Genomic DNA, 25,330 nt, shown 5'->3' with positions numbered 1-25,330 from the left:
AGGGGCACGTGAACCAGGCATCCATGCACTTGGGGAGCACGCCCTGTGAGGGTGAAGGCAGCAATCAGGGTGAGGCGTCCCCAAACCAGGGAACGCCGAGGATGACAGCAACACTGTAAGCTGGAGGGAGCCTGGCACTGACCCCCTCACAACTTCAGAAAGAACCAGCCCTGCCAACACCTTGATTTTGGACTTCTCTACAGAGCTGTGAAAGAATAAATTTCTTTTCTTTAAGCCACGCAGTTTGTGGTACTGTTATGGCAGCCCCCAGAAACTAACACCGTGAGGTCCCATTTAGTACACACGGGAAGGTTAAAAATTCTCCTAACTTCATCCTCCTAAAATAATCCTTCAAAAGCATAAGTAGAGGCTGTTAATACTTGTTCTTCATCTTTGATCCATGCTTTGCAGCAGCAAATCAACTGCTGCAACAGCAGTTTGATCAACCCTGCAACAGCATCTCTCTGGATAGGGTGGCCTCATCACCAAAATCTCCTTGTCTTTCTAACATTTGGTCTTTCCAATGTGACCCACCTCTGACGCTGCTTTGGATTCACTTCTAGCTTGTAGGTAATTCCTTGCTCCTAATAACTTCCTTAATGTTCCCTGTATTCCTTGGCCTGAGTTATTTATTTCTAAGGTCCAGTCATTGTGATGAATACATACAACCAAAATAATCACATCTAATACAAATGCAATTAAATGACTACACTACAGGGTTCTTACTTCAATAGGCATAAGGTTGTTGAAGGTTATTTTTATGCCTTTTCACTGAGCATGGGTGACAACAGGTAAGGAAGTCTGATGTCTTTCATTTTTTGCTCAAATTGGGGTCCAGTGAAATATTGGCCAAAATGTAAACAACCTTCTTGCTTTTGTTCACTTCCTTCTCTCATTGCTGCCCCATATTTTCCTCAGTCTTTCTCAATTTTACTCAACAACAAAAATAAGAAAGTAAATTGTAGAATAATAGAATGCCTTTGGCCATGTGTGGTGGCTCATGCCTGTGATCTCAGCACACTGCGAGGCTGAGGCAGGGGGATCACTTGAGCCCAGGAGTTTAAGACCAGCCTGGGCAACACAGAGAGACCTTGTCTCTACAAAAACACAAAAAACAAAAAACAAAACAAAACAAACAAACAACCCAACAACAACAACAACAAAAAACTTTTTTTTAAGTTAGCCAGGCATGCTGGTGTGTGCCTATGGTCCCAGCTACTCAGGAGGCTGAGGTGGGAAGACCACTTGGTCCCTGGAGGCCACAGTGAGTAGTGTCACTGTACTCCAGCCTGAGCAACAGAGCAACACCCTGTCTCAAAACAAACAAACAACAAACAAATTAATTAAAGAATTTTGAAACAAGTAGTTTAACACGCATAATCAAAAGTTATCATTTTCAAAGGGAGCATTTTCCCCAGATAGGTATATATTTGATGAACACGTAAGATAAAATAATTATTCAAAAAAATAAAAAGGTGAATGAAAAGTTTTGGTTTCAGGGTGCCAGTGATCACTTAGGACTGACCCCTCTCCTTTGTAAGCTTCTACATTTGCACATGGAGTTGACTGGTCACTTCTGTCACTATCATGTATAATTCACAGTCTTGCTGCTGGTGGCACGCTTAAATTGCCCCTCATAACCGCCCGTGACATTTGGAACCACAAACACTGTGTAACCTGATGGTTTACTTAGAGACAAGAAAACTCTGAACCCAAAAAGAAAGAAAGAATGAACTGGAACAGAATTGTTTCTAGGAGAGTTAATGAAATGAAATAGAAAGGTAGAATCTAGGATAACTCTTGGAACAGTTTTGCTGATGGTCAAAACTATTAGACTAAGCATCTTCTTTAGAAAGTTCGTAGAAATCCCTGCACGGGGAACATCTGTGACCGAAATAGGCGACAAGCTGATGGACACGCTTTAGAAGTTGCTCAGCACGTGAGCGCACACATGCTAGCATTCTGCCATCTCTAATTCTGTCTGACTTGCATAGATTTAAATTTGGTTATGTTAATCTGAGTAAGATGTTAACGTAAAAGCCTTCTTGCTCATTAAAAAAAAAAAATTATTTCAGCCTTTAAACTGAGACTACTACTAGAAATGTAGTCTCAGTTCTAAAATACTGACTATGAAATACTGATAACAAAGCAAATTATCCACACTAAGGAAAATTATATAAAATTCTTAAAATAATTAAGCCAATGCTTTATTATTCAACAATGAATGCATCACCTGTAGCAACTACTTGCCAAAAGCTAAAATTGTATTTAAAACCACAGCTTCAATTAAATGGTATAACTGCATAAACACACAATGTAGGCAAAAATAGATAATTTTATATCAATCTGTAGGCTACAAGTTCGATATCAATTTGAATAGTATAAGTTTTCTTAACACCCTTAGCACCCCCAGGGATTTTTTGCAGTGCCCCAAGCTGAAATACCTAACTATTCTGTTTGTTAAATAATTAAGTTCAAACAACTTCATATATATATTTCTGTTCTAATAATGTAGCAGCCATTTTTTAAAGTGACACATATAGATTGAAATAAAAAATAATATTTTCACCTCACTTCTTGCACACCAGCCTTGCGTACCGGTGGTCTGCAGGTGCCTGTCTTGAGCTGCACAGCCTCTCCAGCTTTGCCTCTGGTTCCGCCCAACCCTGCATTTCCTGGTCTGTGCCACTTTTCCCACAGGAATTGCTTTTGACACAGCAACTGCCAAGGACCCACTTTCACAAAGATGTGATGTCATCCAGACGGGTGTAGCTGCAAGTTCACCCTGGGAGTCTAAAGCTGCCTCCGGCTAGCTCACCGGGCCTGGGAAGTGGCCAGCATTGCCGTTTCCCTCAGAATTTAAAGCTGTCCTGAGCCTGTGGAGCTCCGGGGTGCCTTGGCTCACAGTTTGAGAAACCATAGGCATCGGGGACCAGGTTGGGGTGGGTCCCGAGGCACCACCCTGTCACTGGGGAAGGGTGACAAAATTGATATAAAATTTTCTATTTTTGCTTCTTTTGCACCGTGCTGACATCAATCATTCTGATGATCAAAAATAAATTCCTAGTTTTGTGTGTTTCAAAGAGCCAAGCAAGTAACAGTCAAATCCACGCTGCAGCAAGGGCTGGCACAAAGTGGAACCGTAACCCAGCCCCGGAGGCACAGTGGGCGGGGCCGGCTGTGGGCCCATCTCCACATCAAGATCCTGTCTCACAGTGTGCCCCACAGAGGCCTCCTGATGGCTCCGTGACAAAGCCGAAGTGTGACGCAGCAGGCCCCTCACAGTTCTGGTTTCAGTCTGGGGCAGGGCGTGGGGCTTCCCTGCCTGGCCTGCTCTTTCCATGTGCCTGAACCAGCCCGGTGCACCTTATCTTAATATAATAGGACCCAACACAGCACAGCACAGCATGACACAAAACACCACCACAACACACAGTACAACACAACACACAGCACACAGCACAATACAGCACAGCACAATATAACACAACACACAACACAGCATAACACAACACACAGTACAGCCCAACACACAGCACGACACACCACAACACACAGTACAACACAACACACAGCACACAGCACAATACAGCACAGCACAATATAACACAACACGCAGCACAGCACAACACGCAGCACAACACAACACCACAACACACAGTACAACACAACACACAGCACACGGCACAATACAGCACAGCACAATATAACACAACACACAGCACAGCATAATATAACACACAGCACAACACAACACATAGTACACAGCACACACAACACATAGTACAACAAAACACACCGTACAACACACAGCACACCACCAGCATAGCACAATACAGCACAACACAACACATAGTACAACACAACACAGCACAGCACAATATAACACAACACACAGCACAGCACAATATAACACACAGCACAACACAACACAGCACAGCACAACACAGCACACAGCACAACTCACAGCACAGCACAATACACAACACATAGTACAACACATAGCACACATCACAACACAGCACAGCACAATATAACACAACACACAGTACAGCACAATATAACACACAGCACAACGCAACACACAGCACAATATAACACAACACACAGTACAACACACCACAGCACACGGCACAATACAGCGCAACACAAAACAATGCAACTGAACCAAACAGCATAACACAATACAACACAGCACAGTACAACGCAACATAGAGTAACAATACAATATAACAAAACAGCACAGCACAGTACAACACAACAGCACAACCTACAAGCATTCCTTGCACCAAACTACGTGCGGAATTACGCAGCAGGTCCCGAGGAATTCAGGGCTGGAAAGCGGGTTCCCTGGCCCACGGTCCCAGGTCCAGTGTTGACCTCACACAGACACCCGCGTGGCTTCCTCCCGCAGAAGCTCCTGCACCCTCCCCAGCTCTCCCGCACCTGCGGAGGGGCCCACGCCCCGCCATGCAGCAGAAGCAGGCTGCTCATCTCCCCGCCTTTTCCAGCACCTCATCTCTGGGCGCTGGACTGTGCTTTCTGTCTTCTTAATAACCACAGCAGCAGCTCAGCTGGGCAATGACGGACGTTCCTGGTGTTCTGTGACACAGCCTTTGGGGTGCACGGCCCCACCATGAGGACGGGTGGCCCCATGTCCACAGGGACAGAGGGACTCCCTGGGCCCACACGGGCCGGCCTTTCCCTGTGCTGATCCTTGCGTCTGCCCTGCTGTACTGAATTCAACTCAGTAAATATTTATTGCCCCTCTGCTATGTGCCCAGGACTGTGCCGATTCTGGAAATAAAAACTTTAAAAGTCTAGCCAGACACAATTGCTGTGCTTGGGGAGGCCAGATGATGACGGGTGGACCTGCCTCCACGGGCCCTCTTCCCAGGATCCCCGCTTCCTCAGGACACATTCCAGGGAGGGCAGGCTTCACTCATCCAGCTGAGGACTCCCTTTCGTGGGGGCTGCAGGGGCAAACTTGGGACCTTGGCCCTTCTTTGGTTAAGTTTTGAAAAAAATTCACAAGTGATGAAATTACCTTAAAATGTTATTGCACATGTTCTATTTTTCTCAAACCTAATTTAATATCATCAGAATTGGCTCAAATTAAGTAAAAACATGTTATTCAAATTGGTATTGAGCTTTCAGTTTATAGATCAATTTAAAATGATCTATTTTGCTTTTATTATATCTTAATGCAATTGCATGATTTAATTTGAGCTGTGATTTTAAATATAATTTTATTTTTCTGCAAATGCTACAGGTGATATATTCATTTTCAAATAATAAAGTGTTGGTTAAAATATTTCAATAATATTGATTATATAATTCCCAAGTAAGTAAATAACTTAGTTTGTTATCCAGATTTCATAGTATTTTAATATTAAGAACATATTTAAAGCATTATTCTCAGTTTGAAAAGCAAAATATATAACTTTTCTAAATAAACATTTTAAATTTAAAAAATTTTCAAAAATTCTCTTATTTAAAATTTATTTTTTTACATGCTATTCAAACAGAGAATGCGTTCTTCCACAACCATCCCCTAATCTGTATCTGTATCTATAAATATAATGAATGTTCTCTTCATTATGAGCAGCAGTATGGTAATGCTTTGTAGATAAAGTACTGTTGACACACTATAATTTATTCTGTTTTGCCCCTTCTATTTGCATAACCCCTTCCTCTCAAAGAAGTTTAAAGTACTTATTCTATCAAGCCTTTCTAACAAGATCTTCCCATTTTACAGATGATACTATTGAGAAATTCAGTAGCTACATTCAGTAGCCACATACCATATCATCACTATTATTGTAGTTATGATCTGCTGGACAGAAGCAATTCAACCCTGTTGTGGCACTATTACATGGCCCTTCTCTGATGTTTCAAAGGTCCTTAAAATAACGCTCAATAACATGAGTGTTTTGGACCATATTGTATTCATAAGGATTGCAAGGAGCCAGCCTACTTACATACAAATTAGTTTGTTACAATTAGAAATTGATAAGACACAGTATATGACTTCGTTTATTCCTTTTAATCAACCTTTCTTTAAATCAAAGATCATGTGTGGTGTATGCTTCCTGTGTTCCACACTGACTGCACTTCAGGAGAGTCAGGATATATTTACAGGCAGCTAACAGAACGCATAGGAAAATGGAAATAAAATCAGTACATCAGTCTTTTATATTAGGAAGATTCTAATAATTCAGCTCAAAATTTTTTTTCTTCTTCCACTAATTTAATTTTTTCAAAAATCATCTCAATTGAACAATTAAGTAAGAGCACTTTATAAATAACAAATAGCTACTCAAATTTAAATGATCCAGCTTTAGTAGCTACTTGCCATAAAAAAAAAAAAAAAAAGGCCCATCTCCTAACACAGGTTTCCCAAGTGTCATCCAGGACTGGCCTCAAAATCTCCCCCAGGTGTGCCTAAGAAAGGGCAGATCCTTAAGGCCCACTGGAGCCCCAGAAGCAGCCTACCAGCGGCACTGGGTCTGAGAATCTGAATTTGGAGCCAGCTCTCCCAGTGATCCCATGCACCTTGTTGTTGAAAGACCATTGCCCTTGTAAACCTCTAAGTTTCAATCTTTGACCACCAAGACCAATCCGAAGCAATCATTCATTAAAACACAAAGCCGCTATCACATATACGCTGTTCAAATTTATATTGCAATCGGCATCTATCGATAAAGTACATCCAACATGCACGTCTCATGGGAAGGCCACCTGAGGGAGTATTTATTGGAGCACCAGGAAGTCACAGGCTCCACTGTGGGTTTGCCTCCTCTGCATAACCTTCCCTGGTTCTCACACACTGGGCAAGAGCACCCTACCTGAGCATATGGTGTAGGCCTGTGTCATACACCCATAACCCTCGACATCACACTTGCCTGTGCGATCATCGTTCTCACCCACCAGATGACAAGCCCTGTCGGGGTGATCTTTGCATCCTCAGCACCCAGACACAGGCTGGACACATAGCATGTGTTCATACTCAACTTGAACACATAACAAATTTGTAATAAACGCTTGTTGAACAGATGAAAGAACGAATGTCATAACTGTCAAGCAACTTTAAGGAGAAATCACTATTAATATGAATACGTGGGAAGACTGTGGTTTGTATCATTTCCATTGTTTCCTGCCGAGACCAGATCTGGCACTTAATGTCCCAATTGTCCATTGGATGTGCCCTGAGTTCACACGGGCTTGCACTCCAGGTGATTCTGGATTGAGTGCTTCCTTTTTGCTGGGCACTGCCTACACCTTAGATGATGTGTCCTTGTGAGGCTGGTTTTGTAATTTCTGTTTTACATCTGAGGACATGGACTCAGAGGTAAGGACATTTGCCCAAGGTCACAGAGCTAATCTGTGACCTGCATAATGACACAGTGAAAACAGCCAGTTTTTACAAGGATAAACTTCATTCTTCAGTTCAGTTTCTAACATAAACAGGTGGCTTCTACTTCTCCCTCTACCTGGACACTCTCACCACTGAAGTTCAGGCTTTTCCACTTACTGAAATGTCCCACTAGAGTTTGAATTACCTAAAGCATGAGGTTGCTAAATCCTTTCTGAGGTTAAAATATCGCTCACCTGGCTTTCCTTCTATTCTGCTACTTAGAACGAAAATGGTAACTTGGCCTCTGCTTTGAATTTTTTCAGGTTGATCTTGACACCACGAGTCTACCGTTTATAGGTTTTAGGTAGCTAGAAGGCACCTCTGCCCTGCAAATTCCAGGGACCCATCCTGTGAAATCCCAGGTCAGTTCCTTAGCCGCCTAAGACTCTCGTTTCTGTGTCTCAGGAGTGCATAGGACTAGCACAGAGTGCTACTGCTGCCACTAAATATCATCTCTCGTTAGCATTTCCGGGGTGCTCAGAGAGAAAACAATGTCTGGGTGATGACTCTTGTCAGTTTCCCCATTGTCAAACCCCATCTCACGTTCCTCCACACTCACAATATTTCCCCATTGGGAACATGCCTGACATTGCAATTTCTCAAAACTGCAGCTCTGCAGTGAATGCCTAATTCCTGAAACTGCAGAATCTAACAAAAGCGGATGTTTTCCACTGATTTGACTGGCTGACTATTTCAAGGCTTTGCATGTGATGACCTGCTGCTCTCCACAAACAACGTCTTTCATGCACCCACATGGTTGCTCTGAAGTGGCCGAGGGCAATTACAGCCTCGCCAGCTGCCTAGGGGGCACTGGGAATTACTCACAAGGTCCAGCGTTTCTGCCGCAGACACGATTTCCCCACAAGTCACGCTTAGCAACTTGCCAGGCGGCATTCTGTGGCTTGATTTTGAACTCAGAACCCATTTTCCACCACAGTGCCCCCATGTCACCCAGGGTAAGCTGTGGACAGGTCATTCACTCAGAGCTGCTTGTTTTGTGTTGTTTTTAAAAACTGCGTTGTTCTTTGTTTTTGTTTGAGTGTTGGTGTTTCATATCGGCGGATAAAAAGTAATTTAGACGAAAATATGTCAATTCTGTTCTTTTTATTTTTACTATCAAAATAGAGGATCATTTTCTGTCTTTGGATCTATCACTTGCTTGGGTTCTTCATGCGTTTTTCATGTGAAAACTCTTGCTGTTGTACTTTCAGCACAAATTTCCAGCTTGGCTGCTAAGGAAGATTCATTCATCTGCTTTCTTCCCTTGCCCCCTGACCTCCCTCTCCTCTTCACCCACTCTCGGTTTTCACTCCTTTCCCGGGGAGCCGCGGCTTTCCCTCTGCGATGAAAAACACCACGCGCACCGCACCGCCCGGGTGGAGAAGGCGGTGTAGTGACAAACAGCATCGATATTTTATACCCCGATTCTGCGTCACACACGCCCCCCAGAAATAGATCCAGGGCTGCGAAGAAGCTCGGATAAGGCGAAGATTCCTGGAGAGCCTGGGGACGCAGGTCCGGGAGAGGAGCCAGGCCTTCCTGTGATTTTTTGTTTCTTATGGAAATTAAGAAACAGTTTCTAAAACAGAGCCTCTGGGGCAGAGAGCGCAGGCAGCTTTCTCCCCAGTCTTCCCTCCAGAGGAGCAGCCGAAGCGACCCCGGGAAATGGAAAAGGCAGGTGTTTCTGAAGGAGATGGAGTCCTGGGGGCAGCCAGTTACGCCCTGCAGGCCCCAGTCCGCGCCCAGCTAGCTGGTGCGCGCCCCCCGGGGCGTCCGTCCCCGAGGACGCTGCGGGCCTGGGGCGCTGTGGCCGCGTCCCCTCCCCCTCCCCGCTCTCACCCCGGACTCGGCCGGTACCCGGCCTCTCCTCCCCCTCCCCCCGCGCCCACTTGTTGCCGTCCGGCCCGAGACGTGTTCGTTCCGCCGGCTGAGTGTAAAAGGGTTTGACTTGCGGCCGACCCCGGGTCAGCACTTTCTCTCCACTAATCCTGCTCTCCTTCTACACAAAACCCTCGGCCCCATCCCTCGCATCACTCATCTTAATCTCCACCCGCCCCCCGCCGGCGGCTGACACTGGCGCGGGTCCGAGGGAGATGGGCTCCCAGGGCGCCCGGGGACCCCTGCGCCCTCCCGCCCGGAGCCTGCGGGGACGCGGCCGAGGCAATGAGGGGACTAGTAGGGGGAGCGCAGGCCGCCCCCGGACTCCTGCCCCATCCCGCCCCGAGCCTCCGACTGGGCGCCCAGGGGCCGGAGAGGGACGGAGAGGGGAGCTCCGCGCGGGCCTCGGCGGGGGAGCTTCAAAGACAAAGAGGAGGCCGGGCCGCGCTGAGAGAGGCCGGCGGCGGAGTCGCAGCTCGGTGCGGGAGTCAAAGGGCGGTGGAGACGGCGCAGGGACTGGAGAGGCGGTGGGAGTGGATGGCGGGGGCGGGGAGGGAACGCAGTGTGCCCGGACCCGAAGGACAGCTGCGCGGTGTGCGGGGCTCAGCCGCGGGCAGAGCCGGAGAAAGGGCGACTTGGAGAGGCGCAGGCAGGGGGGTACGCCCGGGAGGCCCGAGGTCCCGAGGAGGCCCGGCCACCCCCGCCCGGAGGGGACACGTCGGGACCAGCAGCAGACGCCGTTCGGCTCCCGGGGGCGGGAGGAGCATGGTCCTGGCGGGCGCGCAGCTGGAGAGGAAAGGCCGGGGAGGGAGGAGAGAGAGAGGGAGGGAAGAACTGGGGAGGCGGGGAGGAAGCGAGAGGAGAGCTCGCCCTCAGGCCAGGGGAGGTGGTCCCAAAGCCCGGCTGGGGCGGGAGCAGAGGACTGGGTGAGGGGATCCCTGCGTCCCCACCTCCCGGCCTGGGCCCCCCCCGCCGGCCATCGCTCGGTCCTGACGCTGCCCCACCCCGCAGGATTCGGGGGGCACCCGGTCCCCCAGTCCCTGCCACGGGGCCCGCACCCCGCTCACTCCTCCCCATCTGGCCTGGCCTTTCAATCTCGCCAGATAGTCACGCTGGAAAGAGCCGCGCCAAGGCCAAGTCTACTTTTCACTTGACGTTTCCAAGGAAGGACTCAGCCCTGGGGTTAAATTCTGCCGCCAAGCCTCCGGAGCCGCTGCCCCCGGGCTCAGGCCGAGTGTGGATGGGGCGGGGGCGGGAGTCGGCCGGAGGCCGACGGGGTCGAGGGGGCGCTGGAGCCCGGGCCGGCCTGGAGTGCACCTTCGGGGGCACACGTCCCGGGATGGATTTCTTGAATTAACTGGAATTTTCCGGAGACAGAAATCTGCAGTGCCCAGTCTTTGCCGAGGGAATGAAACGCGGGAGCATGAGTGCCGTTCTCCCACACGCGTGATTTTAATAGACCTATCAGTCACGCTCCCGACGTGCATCTGCAGATCACGCTGTGCCCGAGTCTTCTTTAAAACTAATCCATCTAGTACGGATGGGTTTCTCCGGGGAAGGGGACGTCAAAATCTCAACAACAAAGGGGCGGGTGACTTGAAAAACAAGGCCCAAACAAAACAAAACAAAAAAACCCTCAAGTAAACTCTCCTACCCTCAGTTTGAAGGGCAGGACCCGAGCGCAATGGCAGATTTACGAAGTCACACCGTCGCCCCCGCACAAACTGATGCAAACTTTGCACCAGGCCTCAAAGACTCCTGTCCGCGTTCCCTACACGGGTTGCAAACATAATTGGACTAAGCGACAGAAGCACCACCCTGTGATTTGGGAAGTGAATGAAGTCGTCGTATAATATAATAACTATCATCATATAGTATTTCACTCCGTTAATACGATGAGTGTTACCTCGGCCAAGCACCGAATTCACAGTCGGCTCAGGGCCTATTGTAATCTTTTCTCCACTAATTTGAATTGGAGAGATACTGCTGGGGGCGGGGAAGGGGGGATAGAATCTCAATCCTGAAATGAATCTCAGCTAATTTCTTTGCCCCCCACCCTGTGATATTTTTAAATGGAGTTATTAAAAAATTTATATTTGCTTTTTTTCGTGTTGTTCTAATCAACAAAACAAGGAAATAAGATGGTTGGAGCACCTGGCATTGGCTATTTCATCTGACTGTGTACGAAGCACCTGCAATAAAATGCCAAACGGTAAGAGCATCCTCCAGGGACACAACAGGCCGCTTTCCTGGCGTCCTGGGCGCACTAACTCAACTTTTCATAGTCTGTGCCTGAAGAGTGGGGCCCACATCCTAATCTTGAGCCAAGACCTACATGCCAATAATTGGACACAGAAACTCCAGGGTACACACAGGGGTGCACAGGGGCCAGACTGAGAGTGGACGTCAGTCAAAGAACCTCAGAGAGAGTCCTTTAAGTCTGTATATTTCAGAGAAAACCCTCAAAGTCCCATTGGGCCCTCAAGGTCCCAGTGAGTTAACAGAACAAGCATTATAGAATTTCCCAAATCATCTCCCAGAGGGGCTTGGGGAGGCCCTTATCCCAGACTAAGTCGTAGTGGTGCTCAGCCATCCATGGGCACACAGACACTTCCAGAAACAACTGCTTCATAAAGGATCAGATAGTTAAAAGAAATAAAAATAAAGAAAAAGGAAAGAGGGGGGTTTTATTATCTTGTTAGAAAGCAGTGGACGTCATTCTTGAACTTTTTTGTAATCACTTTAACGAATGAGTGGTTTAAGCAAAATTATCAAAATGACTCCCCAAAATTACACATGTCAATAGTCATATTAGCATTATACTTAAAGCTATTCTCGAATGCAGGCTGAATTCGGTTCTCATTAAACTTATAGTATAGGCTCACTTTCGGACGGAGAGTCCATACTCACTCCAGGACAAGAAAAGGTGTTGAGAAAATGAGGGGGAAGCCTAAGGCTGCTGAAATCAAAGTATTTCCACCTGGACTTAAAGTGTTTTTTTTTTTTTTTCTAAAAATATAATTTCATCTTAATGTTGTGATTAATTTTTAAATGTATTTGCTACAGTATAATTTTTAAATGCAATATTTAATGCTGTCAGATTACTTGAAGACAAAGTTTTACAGAAAACTTTAAATTTCAGAAAAAAACTGCAATGTACCAATAAACACCTAGAAAATAATATAATTAAAAAATTTAAAGCATCAAACAACCTCAAGATCTCGTCAGGAATAATGAACAAGGCATTTTGCGTTCACATCGGTTAGCAATTTGCATCCCAGTTCACGCGGGGGAGGGTGATGGTCGATATTTCTCTCTGTGTGTGAGAATCCCGCATAATTATTTTGCCCGTTTTCCCAAGAGAAAGAAACCAGAGGGAGGAGCAGAGGATGGACGGAGGGGGCTCGGCTGCAGCACGTTTTGGTTCAGCGATTGTGTTTCCTTGAAACACATTTAGATAAATTCTGCTCGAAATCTTAATTGCTGGGGAATTGGGAAACCCGTGACCTGCCCTGGTCTTTGTCCCTCATCCATGGCCTGGTCCCGGGTCCCGCCACTGGGGTCTTCTCTTCCTCCTCCCTCCTCTGGACCAAAGTGGCGCAGACGCCCAGCCAGGTGGAAGGCGTCCCGCTTGCAGCAAGGTAGCTCAGCAGCCCCAGCCGCCCGCAGTGAAACAGCCGGAGCAAAAGATACTTTTATTTCTCGGCCCGTATTAACACTTCAGCTCTACAAAATAACCTATAGGTTTTAACTTCCTTCTCTTCCATTGAAAAAGGTTCCTTGAAAATCCTGTCCTCCCATTCCCCGGGGTTCCCTTACTTTTAGTTCATACAGATAATTTCCCTTTCAGATTTCCTCATTGCATTTTGAACTCATAAAACATGCACATAAAAATAGCATGTTTCAAATTTATGGGGAAAATGGGCTCTGTCTCTTAAATTTGTTTACTCAAAACATTTTGAGTGGGGGGTCTTTTTTCATTTTAAGAAGAAAGGCTTTTTAGGAAACTATGTACATAATCTGAATTCTCCTCCCCGCATTACAACGCCGAAAATAAAATTTTCACAATGCATTTACAAGAAATAATACAAAATCAAAAAAAAAAAAAAAAAAAAAAAAAAAAAAGGAAATGCTCAGATACAGAAAGTTTTACAAAACCCAGAATATAACTCCGCCGTCTGAAGGAGGGGGTGGTGGTGGTAATCTCTTTGTATAAATTAACAAACCAACCCAAAAGAGCGGTAACAACTACAAAAAACTTGTAAGTGCTTGGACCTGCCTTACTACATTTATAACAAACGCGACGAGCTCCGCGTCACTTGGGCTCGGGCGGTCGGCGCCGTCCGGAAGCAACGCAGGGGAAAGTGAGCGCGGCCGGTATACAAAAGTGGGCTTCGCCTCTCGCCTCGTTTTGACTTTTTTTTGTCCCCTCGAGCAAAGAAAACGCTTTCCGCCTCCTCCGTAGGTGATAAATACTGTACAAAAAGTCTCAAGAAAACACTGAAGTTCAGTCTAAAACGCAAGTCTGGTGTCAGCGCCCGGCGGTCGCCAGGGGCTCCTGGGAATGTGAGTGGGGGACACGCGTCACCCGGCGTTCGTCTCCAGTGTTTTCCTTTTGACAAGAACATGGAAACGTCTGTACAAAAGCCAGGCCGCGCCGCGGCGGGGCGGGAGCCGGGCGCAGGCCGCAAGCTCGTGGGTCGCCGCCGCAGAGTCCCCGGCGTCCCGAAGGCGCTAGATGTGCGTCAGGGGCACCGTACCATTCACGCCCGCGCCCGCACCCTGGTAGTGCTGCGGCAGCGAGTGCAGCCGGCTCTGCGCTGCGGCCGCGGCTGCCGCCGCCGGGTCGCCCCCCTCGCCGGTGGGCAAGTACATGCTGATCATCTCGCGCAGGTCCCCGGGGCACGGCGCCCGCGAGTGCGCCGGGGCGGGCGGGCTGCCGCTAGGCTCCGATTTGACCAGAGAGCCCAGCGCGCCCAGGGCGCCCGACGACGCGGCCGCCGCCGCCGCCGCCGCCGCCACGGCCGAGTTCTGGTGCGCCCCGCCCGCAGCGGCGGCGGCGGCGGCCGCGGCGCCGTAGGGGAGGCCGCCGTAGCCCGAGGGCGACGCGCTCATGTAGCCCTGCGAGTTGGAAATGGGGCTGTACTGCAGCGCGCCCATGTCGTAGCGGTGCATGGGCTGCGGGTTGTGCGGGTGCGCGTGCGGGTGGTGCGGATGCGGGTGCGCGGGGTGCGCGTGCGGGTGCGCGCCGCCCGCGCCCGGGTGCTGCCCGTAGGCCAGCTGCGCCTCCTGCATCATGGCCGCGGCCGCCGCCGCCGCCGCCACCGAGCCGGGGTAGGCGCCGTTGGCCCAGCCGTTGACGTGCGCGTAGCCGCCGCCCGCCGCGCCGCCCGGGCTCTCCAGGCGCTGGCCCACGGTCGCCGCGCCCACGCCCACGCCCATGGCAACGGCCGCGCCGCCGCCGCCCGCGCCGGCCGCCAGGAGCCCGCCGGCCAACGAGTACTTGTCCTTCTTGAGCAGCGTCTTGGTCTTGCGGCGCGGCCGGTACTTGTAATCCGGGTGCTCCTTCATGTGCAGCGCGCGCAGCCGCTTGGCCTCGTCGATGAACGGCCGCTTCTCGGCCTCGGACATGACCTTCCACTCGGCCCCCAGGCGTTTGCTGATCTCCGAGTTGTGCATCTTGGGGTTCTCCTGGGCCATCTTGCGCCGCTGCCCGCGGGACCACACCATGAAGGCATTCATGGGCCGCTTGACCCGATCCTGGTTGGCCTTGGCGCCCCCGCCGCCGCCGCCCCCGCCTCCGCCCCCGCCGCCGCCGCCGCCCGCCCCGGCGGGGCCCGAGAGGTTCGTGGGGGCCTGGGCGCCGCCGGGCGAGTGCAGGTCGGTCTCCATCATCATGCTGTACATCGGGGCGGCTGGTGGGTTCACCGGCACCGCGAGGAGAGGGCCTGGCGCATAGACCGTCGGGGTTGGGGGGAGACGGAGAGGAGTTCAGACGGAGCGAGACGGGGGCGGGGGTGTCCTAGCGGAGAGAAGAATGGGGAGGGGTGGAGGCAACGACAACAAAAAGAGGCAGAAACACACGCACTCGGCGCCGGTTCGGCTCCCAGGTGGAAAGTTTCTCCTGATGCACAAATCACTTGCCAAAGAGGCTGACGGTCCGGGTCGCCGTCTTCGCCGCCACCGCAGCCCGGGCGCCCTTGGCGGAGTGGTGCAAACAGGTGCAGTCGTGGCCAAGTTGCGGCTCCGCTTTTGGGGCCGGGAGCAGTGCGCTGGGCCCGGCCCGGGGTGTGCTGTCTCCTCCTCGCGGGCCGCCGCCGTGCGCTGTCTCCTTCCTCCTGCGCTCGGTCCTCAGCGGCCTCCAACTCGGGGGCTGCAACTTCTAGCAGGGCGGCGCGCCGCGTGCGCTGGGCATGTGCTGGTCCCAGGTGCCCGGGGGGAGCCAGGCTCCGGTGGAGGGGGGAGGAGGCCCAGGGGGGCCCGGAGGGGGCGATTACGGTGCAGCCAGGGAGGGGCCTGGGGACAGCAGGAGGAGCGCGGGCTCGCGGAGAGGGCCGGAGAGCCGGGGCCGCCGAGCCCGGGATGGGCTGCCGGCTGCCTGCCCGGGGCCGTGCGCTCGGAGCGGAGGCGCACGCGGGGCCGGCGGCGCGCGGGGCCCAGCAGCCATACGCCGGGCCCGGGCTGCCATTAAATGAGCGCGCCGTGGCCAATGGGAGCCGGCGGCGGCGGTGATTTGCATGGCGCGCTGGCGAGTGACGTGGGGAGGGAGTAGATACACTGGGCGCGGGCGGCGGAGCGGGGAGGAGGGGAGGAAGGAGGGGGAGCAAAGCAGGAAGGAGGGGGGAGGAAGCCCGGGAGGGGGTGACAGCCACACCGCTTCCTGAGCGCGCGCGCGGCAGCGGCGGCGGCTGCGGCGAACCCCAAGCTCGCCCTCCTCGCCGCTCCCCGCCCGCGCGCTCCGAGTGATTAACGATTGGGTTGAAAAGCAAAGACTAAGAAAGGATCGTCGGGGATAGGGGGAGGAAACGCAGCCCCGGGCCAGGTTTAAACAGGCGCAGTGGAGACCCAGCGCCTCCTCTGCCCCCGCCGGCCAACTCTGTGCCTGCAGGGAAGGGGAAAGTTGAGTGCGGGGCTGGCACGTCGCCCTCAGTTCACCCGAGTGCTGAAAAGGAGGGGCGCTCCCTTGGACGCAAGGGAGACCCTCCGAGGGCCCCTGCAGGTTCTTCTGCAAGGATCAGGCGGCTCAGCCACCCCCGCCCCGCATCGGCTCTTGTCCGCGGTGTGCACTGAAGTTCGCCAGTGCCCGCTCTCGCAGCAAAGGCCTTCGCAGTCCAGGCCCCACAATTCGGGTGAAGGGGGCGTATTTGTGTGGGCATGGCTCCATTGCTTCGTTTAGTATCAGCCCTAAACTTTTGAGGGGAGGAGTCTTTTAATGAGGCCGGGGCCATAGTCACGCAGTCTTCCCAACCCGGATCTTCTTCCTCTGGAAAAGGAATTTCTAGGAAGGCCGAACACAACAAGATCTATCTGGAATCTAGTTCCTGAACAACAGTTGAAAAAGTTTGTTGAATGGCAAAATAATGATCTGGCCCAGGCTTTTCTGGAGTGAATCTCCCACGAGCTGGTTGCCTAAGAACGGAGAAAACTGCGTGAACTGCGCGGGTACACCTAAACCGAATGAAAGGCGGGGCCTCAGGACCAGGTCACAGTCGCCGGTCTGCATCATGCAAAGGAAAGGCCTGGCTCGTGGAAAGAGTAAGGCATTCACCTGTGGTTATCATTCTTAAACCTCAAAGTGGCTTTGATTTGGGAAAGTGAAAGAGATTTTCAAACTCAGTTTCAAGTATCATAGCGCTCACACTACCGTTTCCACCAGACTGATCTGAAAGTGGTCCAAAGACTTCTTTTGAGCCCAAGTATTCCTCCTCTGTCCTCACCGAGGCACCCTGAGATGAGAGTGCTTATGGAGATCGGTGGCGGGTAAAGTAGAACTTTCACCGCATGTCACGTGTCTGCCTGTCTTGTAGTAGGAATATTCAGTAAGGATGATGATAATGGTAATAGGAGTAATAGGATGTTTGAGTCTGTAGGGCAGCGAACACGTGACACCTTTTTTCCTCTTAAAAAAAATTCTGAGGTTGTGAATTTCTTGACCCTGTTGCTTGTCCAAGGTAAAAGAATAATGCTTTATTTCCTCTCAATTGCTATGATTATTACTGTAGGGTTTGTTTTATTATTGCAGGGTTGCTACAGTGTGAAGTGCAACAGCAAATTGATCCCTCTGCAGATTAAACTGCTTTCATTCCAGGCCATTCAGCATTTAATAGTAAATTCATCAAATAATATATAATTATATTAGAAAGGGAACATCATTTCATTTTTATTTTTTCACTAAATATCTAGGTTATAAACTGGGTTTCCAACTACCTTCTTATTTCACCAGTCGAGTTTGTTAAATCTTTTGATTTGTTTCATGCACTACCTACAAATATCAGTTACATTGTGAATGAACAAAAAAGGAGCAAGAATATTGTTTGGGAATGCTATAGCCCCATTTTTTTCTTTGATAATTTAGGAGGCAATGGGTGTGCAGTGAGATCCAGTGTGTTATGGAAAGTCAGCAAGACTGAAATAAAGGAAATGGTTTACAAATTATGAACTATATTATCCACTTAGCAGTTGAAAGATTTCTTTCCTCTGCTTTTCAATTTAGAGTTTAAACTAAATAGCTTAAGACTCCCTGAAAATGCTTTGTATGAATCAGGCTTGGCACATTATTTTCCATATCAATGGAGCAATTTATTTTATAAACACCCTGCACTCCAGTGTGCTTTGCAGGAATGCTTTATGCTTTGGGGAACTTGGATAGCTGACTTTGAAATGGTCTAGTTTTTTTCTGCCATAGTCCGGAAAATTGTTTCCAAATACGACGTTACCCTTGTTTTTCAGAGCATCTAAATAGGAGGAAAATGGTTTAGCATCGTATGAGATCACACTAGTGCTCAACGTTCAGGCTGCTCTCCATAAGCCCTCTTCAGTGACGAGATGTTCCCTAGACCCAAAGCGGCTGCACACACTATGTGTGGCCACCTGCATAAGTATTAAACCAAAGCTGCAGGTGTAACTTGTTGCCAAGCAATAAATGATTGGCAGCAGCAGACAGTGCCAATTAGGCAGCACAGGGCACTGCATGCTAGACCTCTGTGCCTTCGTTCCTGGCATGAGGATTGACGAGCATCATATTAACTCCTGCTGGTGATCGATGGCTTCTGGAAGCCTCAATTTCTTGCTCCTTCTAACCTCTTTCCTCAGTGACTCTTTAAAAAGAGAGAAGACAGTCCAAAATCAGTTTGAAAAGCACCTCCTTCTCCTTTCCACCTCCAGCCAGGTTGGCAGGGCCCTCCTTCAAGCCCAATACTTTCCCAAAGGCTGGACTCCTGGAGATTTGAACACTGACTTCCCTATTCCCAAGTAATGTCATAGGGTACTCTCACTATTGATTGACCAAACTTGCTTTTTGGCAACTCAGAAACTTCATTGTGCCTCTGTGCTCAAAATGCCAAAGCGAAGATCAACTTAGAAATGTGGATAAATAAAGACACTTTCTATTGTATGTAACCTGTGGTCATCATCTTCAAAGACAATCCGGAACCAAGCCATCATTAGAAATTACACGCATACATATATGCCTGTATGTATTCGATAGATTAAGCCATTATGCAAGAACCCTCAACTTTCAAATAAATTGAGTGCTGAGTGCTGGACTTTAACACCATTAGCTTAAACTGTCTCTATGGAGTAATTAGCACTTTTAGCTTTTGTCCCCCCCTCCCTGACCCCACCCCCCAGCATGAAAGGGAGCTTTGAGGCATCTAGACGTGGATTTTCTGTGCCCAGTGTCAGTCCCGAGTCCCAAGCAAGGAGCACGATGGACAAGCTAGGAGTTCTGCAGGACAGTGAAAGAAGACAGAAACTCTGCCCTGTCTTTCGTGGTCCTGGTGAAGTCGACCTGTCCTGCTGACACCCTCCAGGGACACGTGGCCGCTCGACAACCGGTTGCCCTCCTGGGTTCAGCTCCTGCGGCTTCTGGGGCCGGGTGGAGGATTGAGGTCACGATTGAGGCCACGTGTAGGTGCCTCCCCTGATCTCTGAGGGGCTCAGGCTTCCGCGCTCTGGTGTCGCCCCAGAGGGCCGAGGCCACAGTTAAAGGAGGCAGATGAAGAGGAAGCCGCCAGTTTCCAGGCGGAGCTTTTGAAAGAGAAAAGAGTAGTCAGAAGGAGAGGAGGAGAACGCGGCAAAGAAAGCGCGGGAGAGAGAAGAAAGAGCCATTCAAGTTGGAAGAGGCCTTCGAGGCCATCTCTGCCAACAGGAGGCGCGGAGTGAGGGCGAGGAGGGAGGGGAGCGCGACGGTGGGGACTGCGCGGGGGCGGGGCGGGGGCGCTGGGGACACCGCAGCCAGAGGGCGGGCGGAGAAGGCCGGGTTTCCTCCCGCGCGGAGCCACGGGGGGCGAAGAGGCATTGGGCCCCGCCGCGCGGCTCCGGCCTGAGACCCCGCAGCGCTCTGCTCTGGCCGTGCCGTGGCGCGCGCCTCGATCGCCGTCTGCTGGCCGCCGCCGCCCTCACCGAGACACCGGGTCCCTCCGCTCTCTGCTGCCTCTGCGCCCCTCACCCGCTCTGGCAGTCAGAGGCCTTGTTTGAAGGCCTGGAGCGCGCTTTTGGGTGAGGACGCTCCAGGGCGCGCGGGTGATGGCCAGGGGGCTCTTGAGGAGTGCTCCTCTCTTTCGGGTCCCTGGGCGCCCTGAGTCCATCATCTGCGCCCTGGCCTGGGCTAACTTGGTTCCACTTCCCAAACAAAGCCGGAGAAGCCAAAGTAGCACAGAAGTTTTTGTTGGTGGTGGTTTGGTTTGGTTTTGAAGGAAGGAAAAAAATAATAATAACAGCCCAGGGAAAAGGGGTGTGTGGAAGGAGAACGGAAAGAGAGCCCTAGCCATCAGGGAGAGCAGCAGAGCAGACCTCTCCATGCGCTCTCAGCGTGCCGGCGCACCGCTCTCTCCTTTGCCTGACTAGGCGTCCTGGTTTGGAGGCTGTTCCTGTAGCTTTTGCGGGGAAGGGTCAAGAAACTCCTTGTCCTCAAAAGCGACCCAGGCTTTCTTTCGGGCGATTCGTGTGGAGAGTCGCACATTTACAATCGAAGAGCAAACAACTGCGTGTGTGTGTATGTGTGTGTGTGTGTGTGCGAGCGCGCGCGTGCGCACGGGCGCGTACTGTGTGCCTCCGAGCTCTCTGGGTGAAAGCATTTGGAGAAGCTCTGGGAGCTTTGGAGTAGGGGCTCACCCTGTGAGCAGTACTCACACATATAATTCAAATTTCACAGCTGACCTGCTCTGAAAACCTCAATCAGCTTCTAATTGAAGGGAAAACAAAATATTGCTTCCCTACAGCAGAGCTAACGATTTAATCATTATATCAGACATTATAGCTTTTAATTAGGCTAATGCTGATACTGTATGGAAAGAGATAATTCAACACAGTTCTTGATGAATTCTGTAATTGGGTTAACGGCAGAGCAGTTGGGGGAGAGACGTCAATATTCAAGCTGCGTCTGTAGCCACCAGGTTTATGAATGAAAGAGGAGACAAGGGGAGGAAAAAGGCTGGAACCAGAGCGGGGCATTGCGCCCTCCGCCCCACGGAGCTACGGGCGGCTCTGGAGAGAGGCGGTGGGAGACCCCAGCAAAGCTGGGAGGCCGCCGGGTGCCAGGCCTCTCAGGCCTCGCCGCCGAGCACCGGCTTTTCCTGCCGCTCGGCCTGCCCGGCCCTTCTTTTGTGGGAAACTTTCCGAGAAGACTCTCGGCTGGGCCTACCTGCCCTGTACGCCCCGGCACGGGAGTATTTCCCACCCAACCCAAAGGGCGCAGAGTATTTACCTACCTGCCCTGTACGCCCTGGGACGGGCTGTTCCCACCCAGCCCAGCTGGCGCAGATGTAGCGCGCAGTTCTGTCGGGTGGCTCTTAAAGACACGAGCTGTACCTGGGCTTCCACCCCTCGCCAGGTCAGAGTGCCACCCAAACGGGCACAGCGCCCCTGGCTGACGGCAGCCCTAGTCGGTCCCCAGCGCTGTGGGCGCGGCGGGTACGCCGAGCGCCCGGCGCCTCTGGGCACCACAGGCTGCCCTCACTCTCACAGTGAAGATTGCGGGGTCGGCGGGAAAGGGTGCTTCGAGGGGGCGCCGGGCCTATTGCCCAGAGGCCTGGACCCGGTCGCCTAGGCTGAGCCGCTGCTGGGCCTGTGGCTGCATCAGGAAATAGGCAATTTAAACCTTTGGGCCGCTTCCCTTCCCCTCCTGCCGCTAAGGGTCCTAGAAAAGAAGGAGGAAGCAAAAGGCCGTTCGCACTCGCCTGCGGGAAGTCTATTGTGCGAGGGAGCAACAGTGACCCCTCCTCTCACGCCCCCATCTCGTCCTGCCAAGTAGGGCCTGAGCCACAGGCGGTTTCAGGGTCCCCCGGGAGCCGCGCCTGGCCGGCGGTGTCGTCCAACCTCTGGCTTCGCGTGGCAGGTGCACGCCCAGTGCGGCCGCCGGCTGGGAGCGTTCTCCTCCCTCTTCTGCTGCCCAGATTTCTAGGACCCGCAAAAGTTATGCCCAAGTGGGTGAAGAGGCAAGAGGCGGAGCTGAGACTGGACCCTGCCAGAGGAGATGGTTCTCGAGTCTCGGATTTTGAGGAAAAAATGCCTGCGCCTTTCAAATTTGGTCGGGTTCTTTAGAGAAGCCGCCTAAGCCGCGTCTTCCGCGGTTTAAACCCAGATGGTTTCAGGGTGTGATTTTTGTGCACTTTTTATACTTACGCACCTCCCTTTTAAATTTTTGCTCTTACTCTTTGGTTTAACCACGTCAGCGCAATATTCTCCTTCAAGATAAACATACCGTATTGTGATTCAGCCTTGTCTTATTTTGTCAGTAATTACGGGAAAATTAAATGGGTCACTGCTAAAGTTTCATTTACACAAACCCCCGTAATTAACAGTTTGAATACACCTTTTTACGTTGTACAAAAGTTGTAATTTTCTAACGCATGTTGTTTTTTATTGACGGAGAATGCTTGTGTTCGATGCCATCCTGAACACACGAAGCGCCTTCTCTGAGCACTAGGTGTGTTTTGTTTCTGTAATAGTGTAAAGAGCCGATACAAGATCAGACTTTTCTGAATCTGGGACAGCTTCATAACCATTCCCATTAAAAACTGCCAGTTATAAATGTCCAAGAGTGCAGGACATCTGATTAAACCAGGAAAGCCGAAATTCTGCGGAGAAACAAACCGGTCTGGCCTGTAACAGACACCCTCACCCCTGCTGCCCAGAGTGTGGAGGAGCAGGTGGGATCTGACATTCTAGGGCTGCTGTAGTGTTCACTCCGCAGGATCAAAAACAGCGTTTCAGGCCAGTGCCATGACCAGCTTAGTCTCAGTGAGCCAGTGACCAGGAGCCGCTTGCAAGCCAGTGCAGCAGCTACGAGTCAACAGGCCCTTCCTCCATCCTCTCTCATTAGCCCTCAAATGGAAAAGGCATCACTCACAAGAGGAGACAAGTCATAGGGAATTTCTATATGAAAAGAAATAAAGTGAAATCAGAGATGCTTTTTCTTACAGGCCATCCCTGTTATTGCAAATTAGATTAGCTACACAGGCTTCAATATAAACATGACATGAGGTTCACACGAGTGAAAGGACCATCCACTCCAATCTCTGCTTTCATCGAAGCATCTCACATAAATTACATCTTGTCCTTTAATACACTTTTCAATGAGATTAAAACATCACTTTGACACAATTTCAAGCCCTTTCAGTCGCACGGGTTGCTTACTTCAGAAAACAGCAAATGGGGAAAGTGGTTCTGTTTAAATCTTCAGGCTGTGGGATGGGGCTTTAATGCAGCACCAGTGCCCTGCACGCTGAGCTAATAGAGGGCCTCTTGGCCCCATTTGAATGCCATTTATCTTACCTCGAGGAGACAGAAACCAGCTGTCCTGTGAGCAGAAATCAGATTTCCCTCAGGTTGGGTGAAGGCCTGTGATTACCTGGGTACAGGGCCTCTTTGGAAAGCACATTTGTATGATATAGGGCCACACATCCTTCGGACAGGGGGAACGGGAATGGCCTGTGCTGACCCTGAAAGGGTCGGATACCCCACAGGACGGGACACTAGCTTTGGGGAGAGAGTGCCACCTAAATGAGAGAGGGAGGTTTGGCAGATCAGGCAGAGAAAGAACCCTGTTTTGGATGGTGCTTGACCCTAAATCTCAACTTAGGGGCAGTGAGAAAAAGTGGGCAAACATAGGTGAGTTTTCTGCTAAACCAGCTAAAGGGATATTTGCACCTCTTCTTGCCAGCAGAACACGCCACTCTGGCTCCCCAGGGGCCACCTGTCCCTTTATGAACTGACTCCTCCTGTATCATCTCCCATGGCTCTGGGGAGTGGAGGAGCCCCACCAGATGAAGGACCCCATCAGGCAGGAGTGGAGGAGTTCGTGGGTTTCAGAGTAGGGGTTCTATGCATTTTCATTATTTTCAGCTATTTACAATTATGCTCAACGCTCAGAACACACAGGCGGATTTGCTTCTGGAGTAGAGGCTGGTTACAGCCAGCCTTCTCAGGTGGTGTATCCTCTGCCATCAGGCAGGTAGGCACAGGAAGGTCTGCCACTTGGACCCTCTTCCCTCAGACCCAGCACAGCCAGGGCAAGGTTCCCGGGGCCTCCTGTTCCTTGCGCGGAGGGAGACTAGGACCAGCAAGTCCAGGCGCCCAGGTGCCAGCCTCCTCCCTTCCATCCCAACCCCTTTCCCTCTGCCTTCATGGCAGCCTCCCCACACGGCTCCATCTGCTCCCATGACAATGATAACAAGATCCTAGCACTAGGCCATCTGAAAGCTCTCTGTTCATCCTCACAGGTACACATGACATCTCCTGTGTGCCTGCCTGCTCCAGCCCTGCCACCTGGCCTGGAGGGCGCTAGCCAGGGAGGAAGCCTGGTAGGGCCCAGGGGATGTGGGTAGGGATGGAATTGCTTTCCTCCTGGATCCGGTTTAACCACCCTTCCAAACCACACGGAGCTCCTCGGAGGACACCTGCCAGGTGTTGGAGGCCTCCCCCTGTGCTTCCGGCGTTCTCTGCATGCCAGGCCCTAAGTGCAGGGGAGGAGGCTGGGGTAACAAGACCATTGTCCTGGGTGGGGAACAGAGCAGGACTCCTCTTTCCACCCCAGCGGGAGGGAAAAGCTGCCCTCCCAGCCGCCTGGGCAGCCGCGTTGTCCGACGCTGCGGTGACAGGGGCTTTTGGGGACCTTCTGCGCCAGCTGGGGTACCATCAGGGCAATTGCCCCAAACCCCGCCTTTCACAAAGGAGCTTCCAGAATGCAGGCCCCACCACACTCCAGGAAATCGATGTTATAAAGCGAACGTTTAATGCGTTAGTTGACTGTCGGCCGCTATCGCGTTCAAACACCTGTTTCCTGCAAGGAGAGGCCGCCAGCCGGGTCCCTGCTCCGGTCGATGACTGCCAGGCCTGCCTCGCCCTGCCCATCGACTCCAGCACCAGCCCCCGCCGAAAATCCATTTCACCTTTGAAATTTCTTGACCTTTCCTCTCCACAGGAGGCTCAAACCCGCGAACGAGGGGTCGGAAGCGGGTGGCTCCGTGGCACTGGTTGGGGAGACTCCCGGCTGCGCGCACCGAAAGCCTAGGCACGCGCGGTGCTGCAAGAGGAGGCAAAGCGGGTACGATTTCGCTGGAGGAGGGAGGACGCGCGCTCGGAACTGTGCGCCCGCGCGGGGTTCAATCCTCCTAGGAACGCCTTGGGGCGCCCTCCCTTGGCGCTAGGATCCCACCTTAGGGCGACGGGACTGAGGCGTGGGCCGCGCTGGTGGGGCTCCCGGAAAGGCACCGGCAGTTCTGCGAGTCCAAGGCTTGAGGCTCATTGATTTTTTTTTCTTTTCAGTAGCAGAATTAATACAGTCAAGCCCGTCGGTCAGTCACAGTTAAATTG

The 25,330-nt window shown here is 51.4% G+C and overlaps 2 protein-coding genes across 6 annotated transcripts in view; both read right to left on the bottom strand.

The window, feature by feature from the left end:
• The window catches only part of LOC103214812 (uncharacterized), a 682,137-nt gene that overhangs the window by 21,900 nt on the left and 634,907 nt on the right, over nucleotides 1–25,330 (bottom strand). The gene's annotated exons all lie outside the window — the stretch shown is intronic.
• SOX1 (SRY-box transcription factor 1) lies at nucleotides 11,111–15,931 on the bottom strand. 2 transcript variants are annotated; one of them, XM_073014565.1, is made up of 2 exons: nucleotides 14,405–15,067; nucleotides 11,231–14,326 (listed from the first exon to the last, which is right to left on the bottom strand). In XM_073014565.1, exons 1-2 carry the CDS (start codon nucleotides 15,035–15,037, stop codon nucleotides 14,030–14,032), a joined length of 930 nt encoding a protein of 309 aa, XP_072870666.1. In that variant the 5' UTR covers nucleotides 15,038–15,067; the 3' UTR covers nucleotides 11,231–14,029. The 2 variants fall into 2 exon arrangements, with proteins under 2 accessions (XP_007959118.2, XP_072870666.1); XM_007960927.3 differs by having other exon boundaries at nucleotides 11,111–15,931.

Source organism: Chlorocebus sabaeus, chromosome 3, assembly GCF_047675955.1.
Source record: "Chlorocebus sabaeus isolate Y175 chromosome 3, mChlSab1.0.hap1, whole genome shotgun sequence".
NCBI lineage: Eukaryota > Metazoa > Chordata > Mammalia > Primates > Cercopithecidae > Chlorocebus > Chlorocebus sabaeus.
This window is presented reverse-complemented; position numbering and strand designations above follow the sequence as displayed.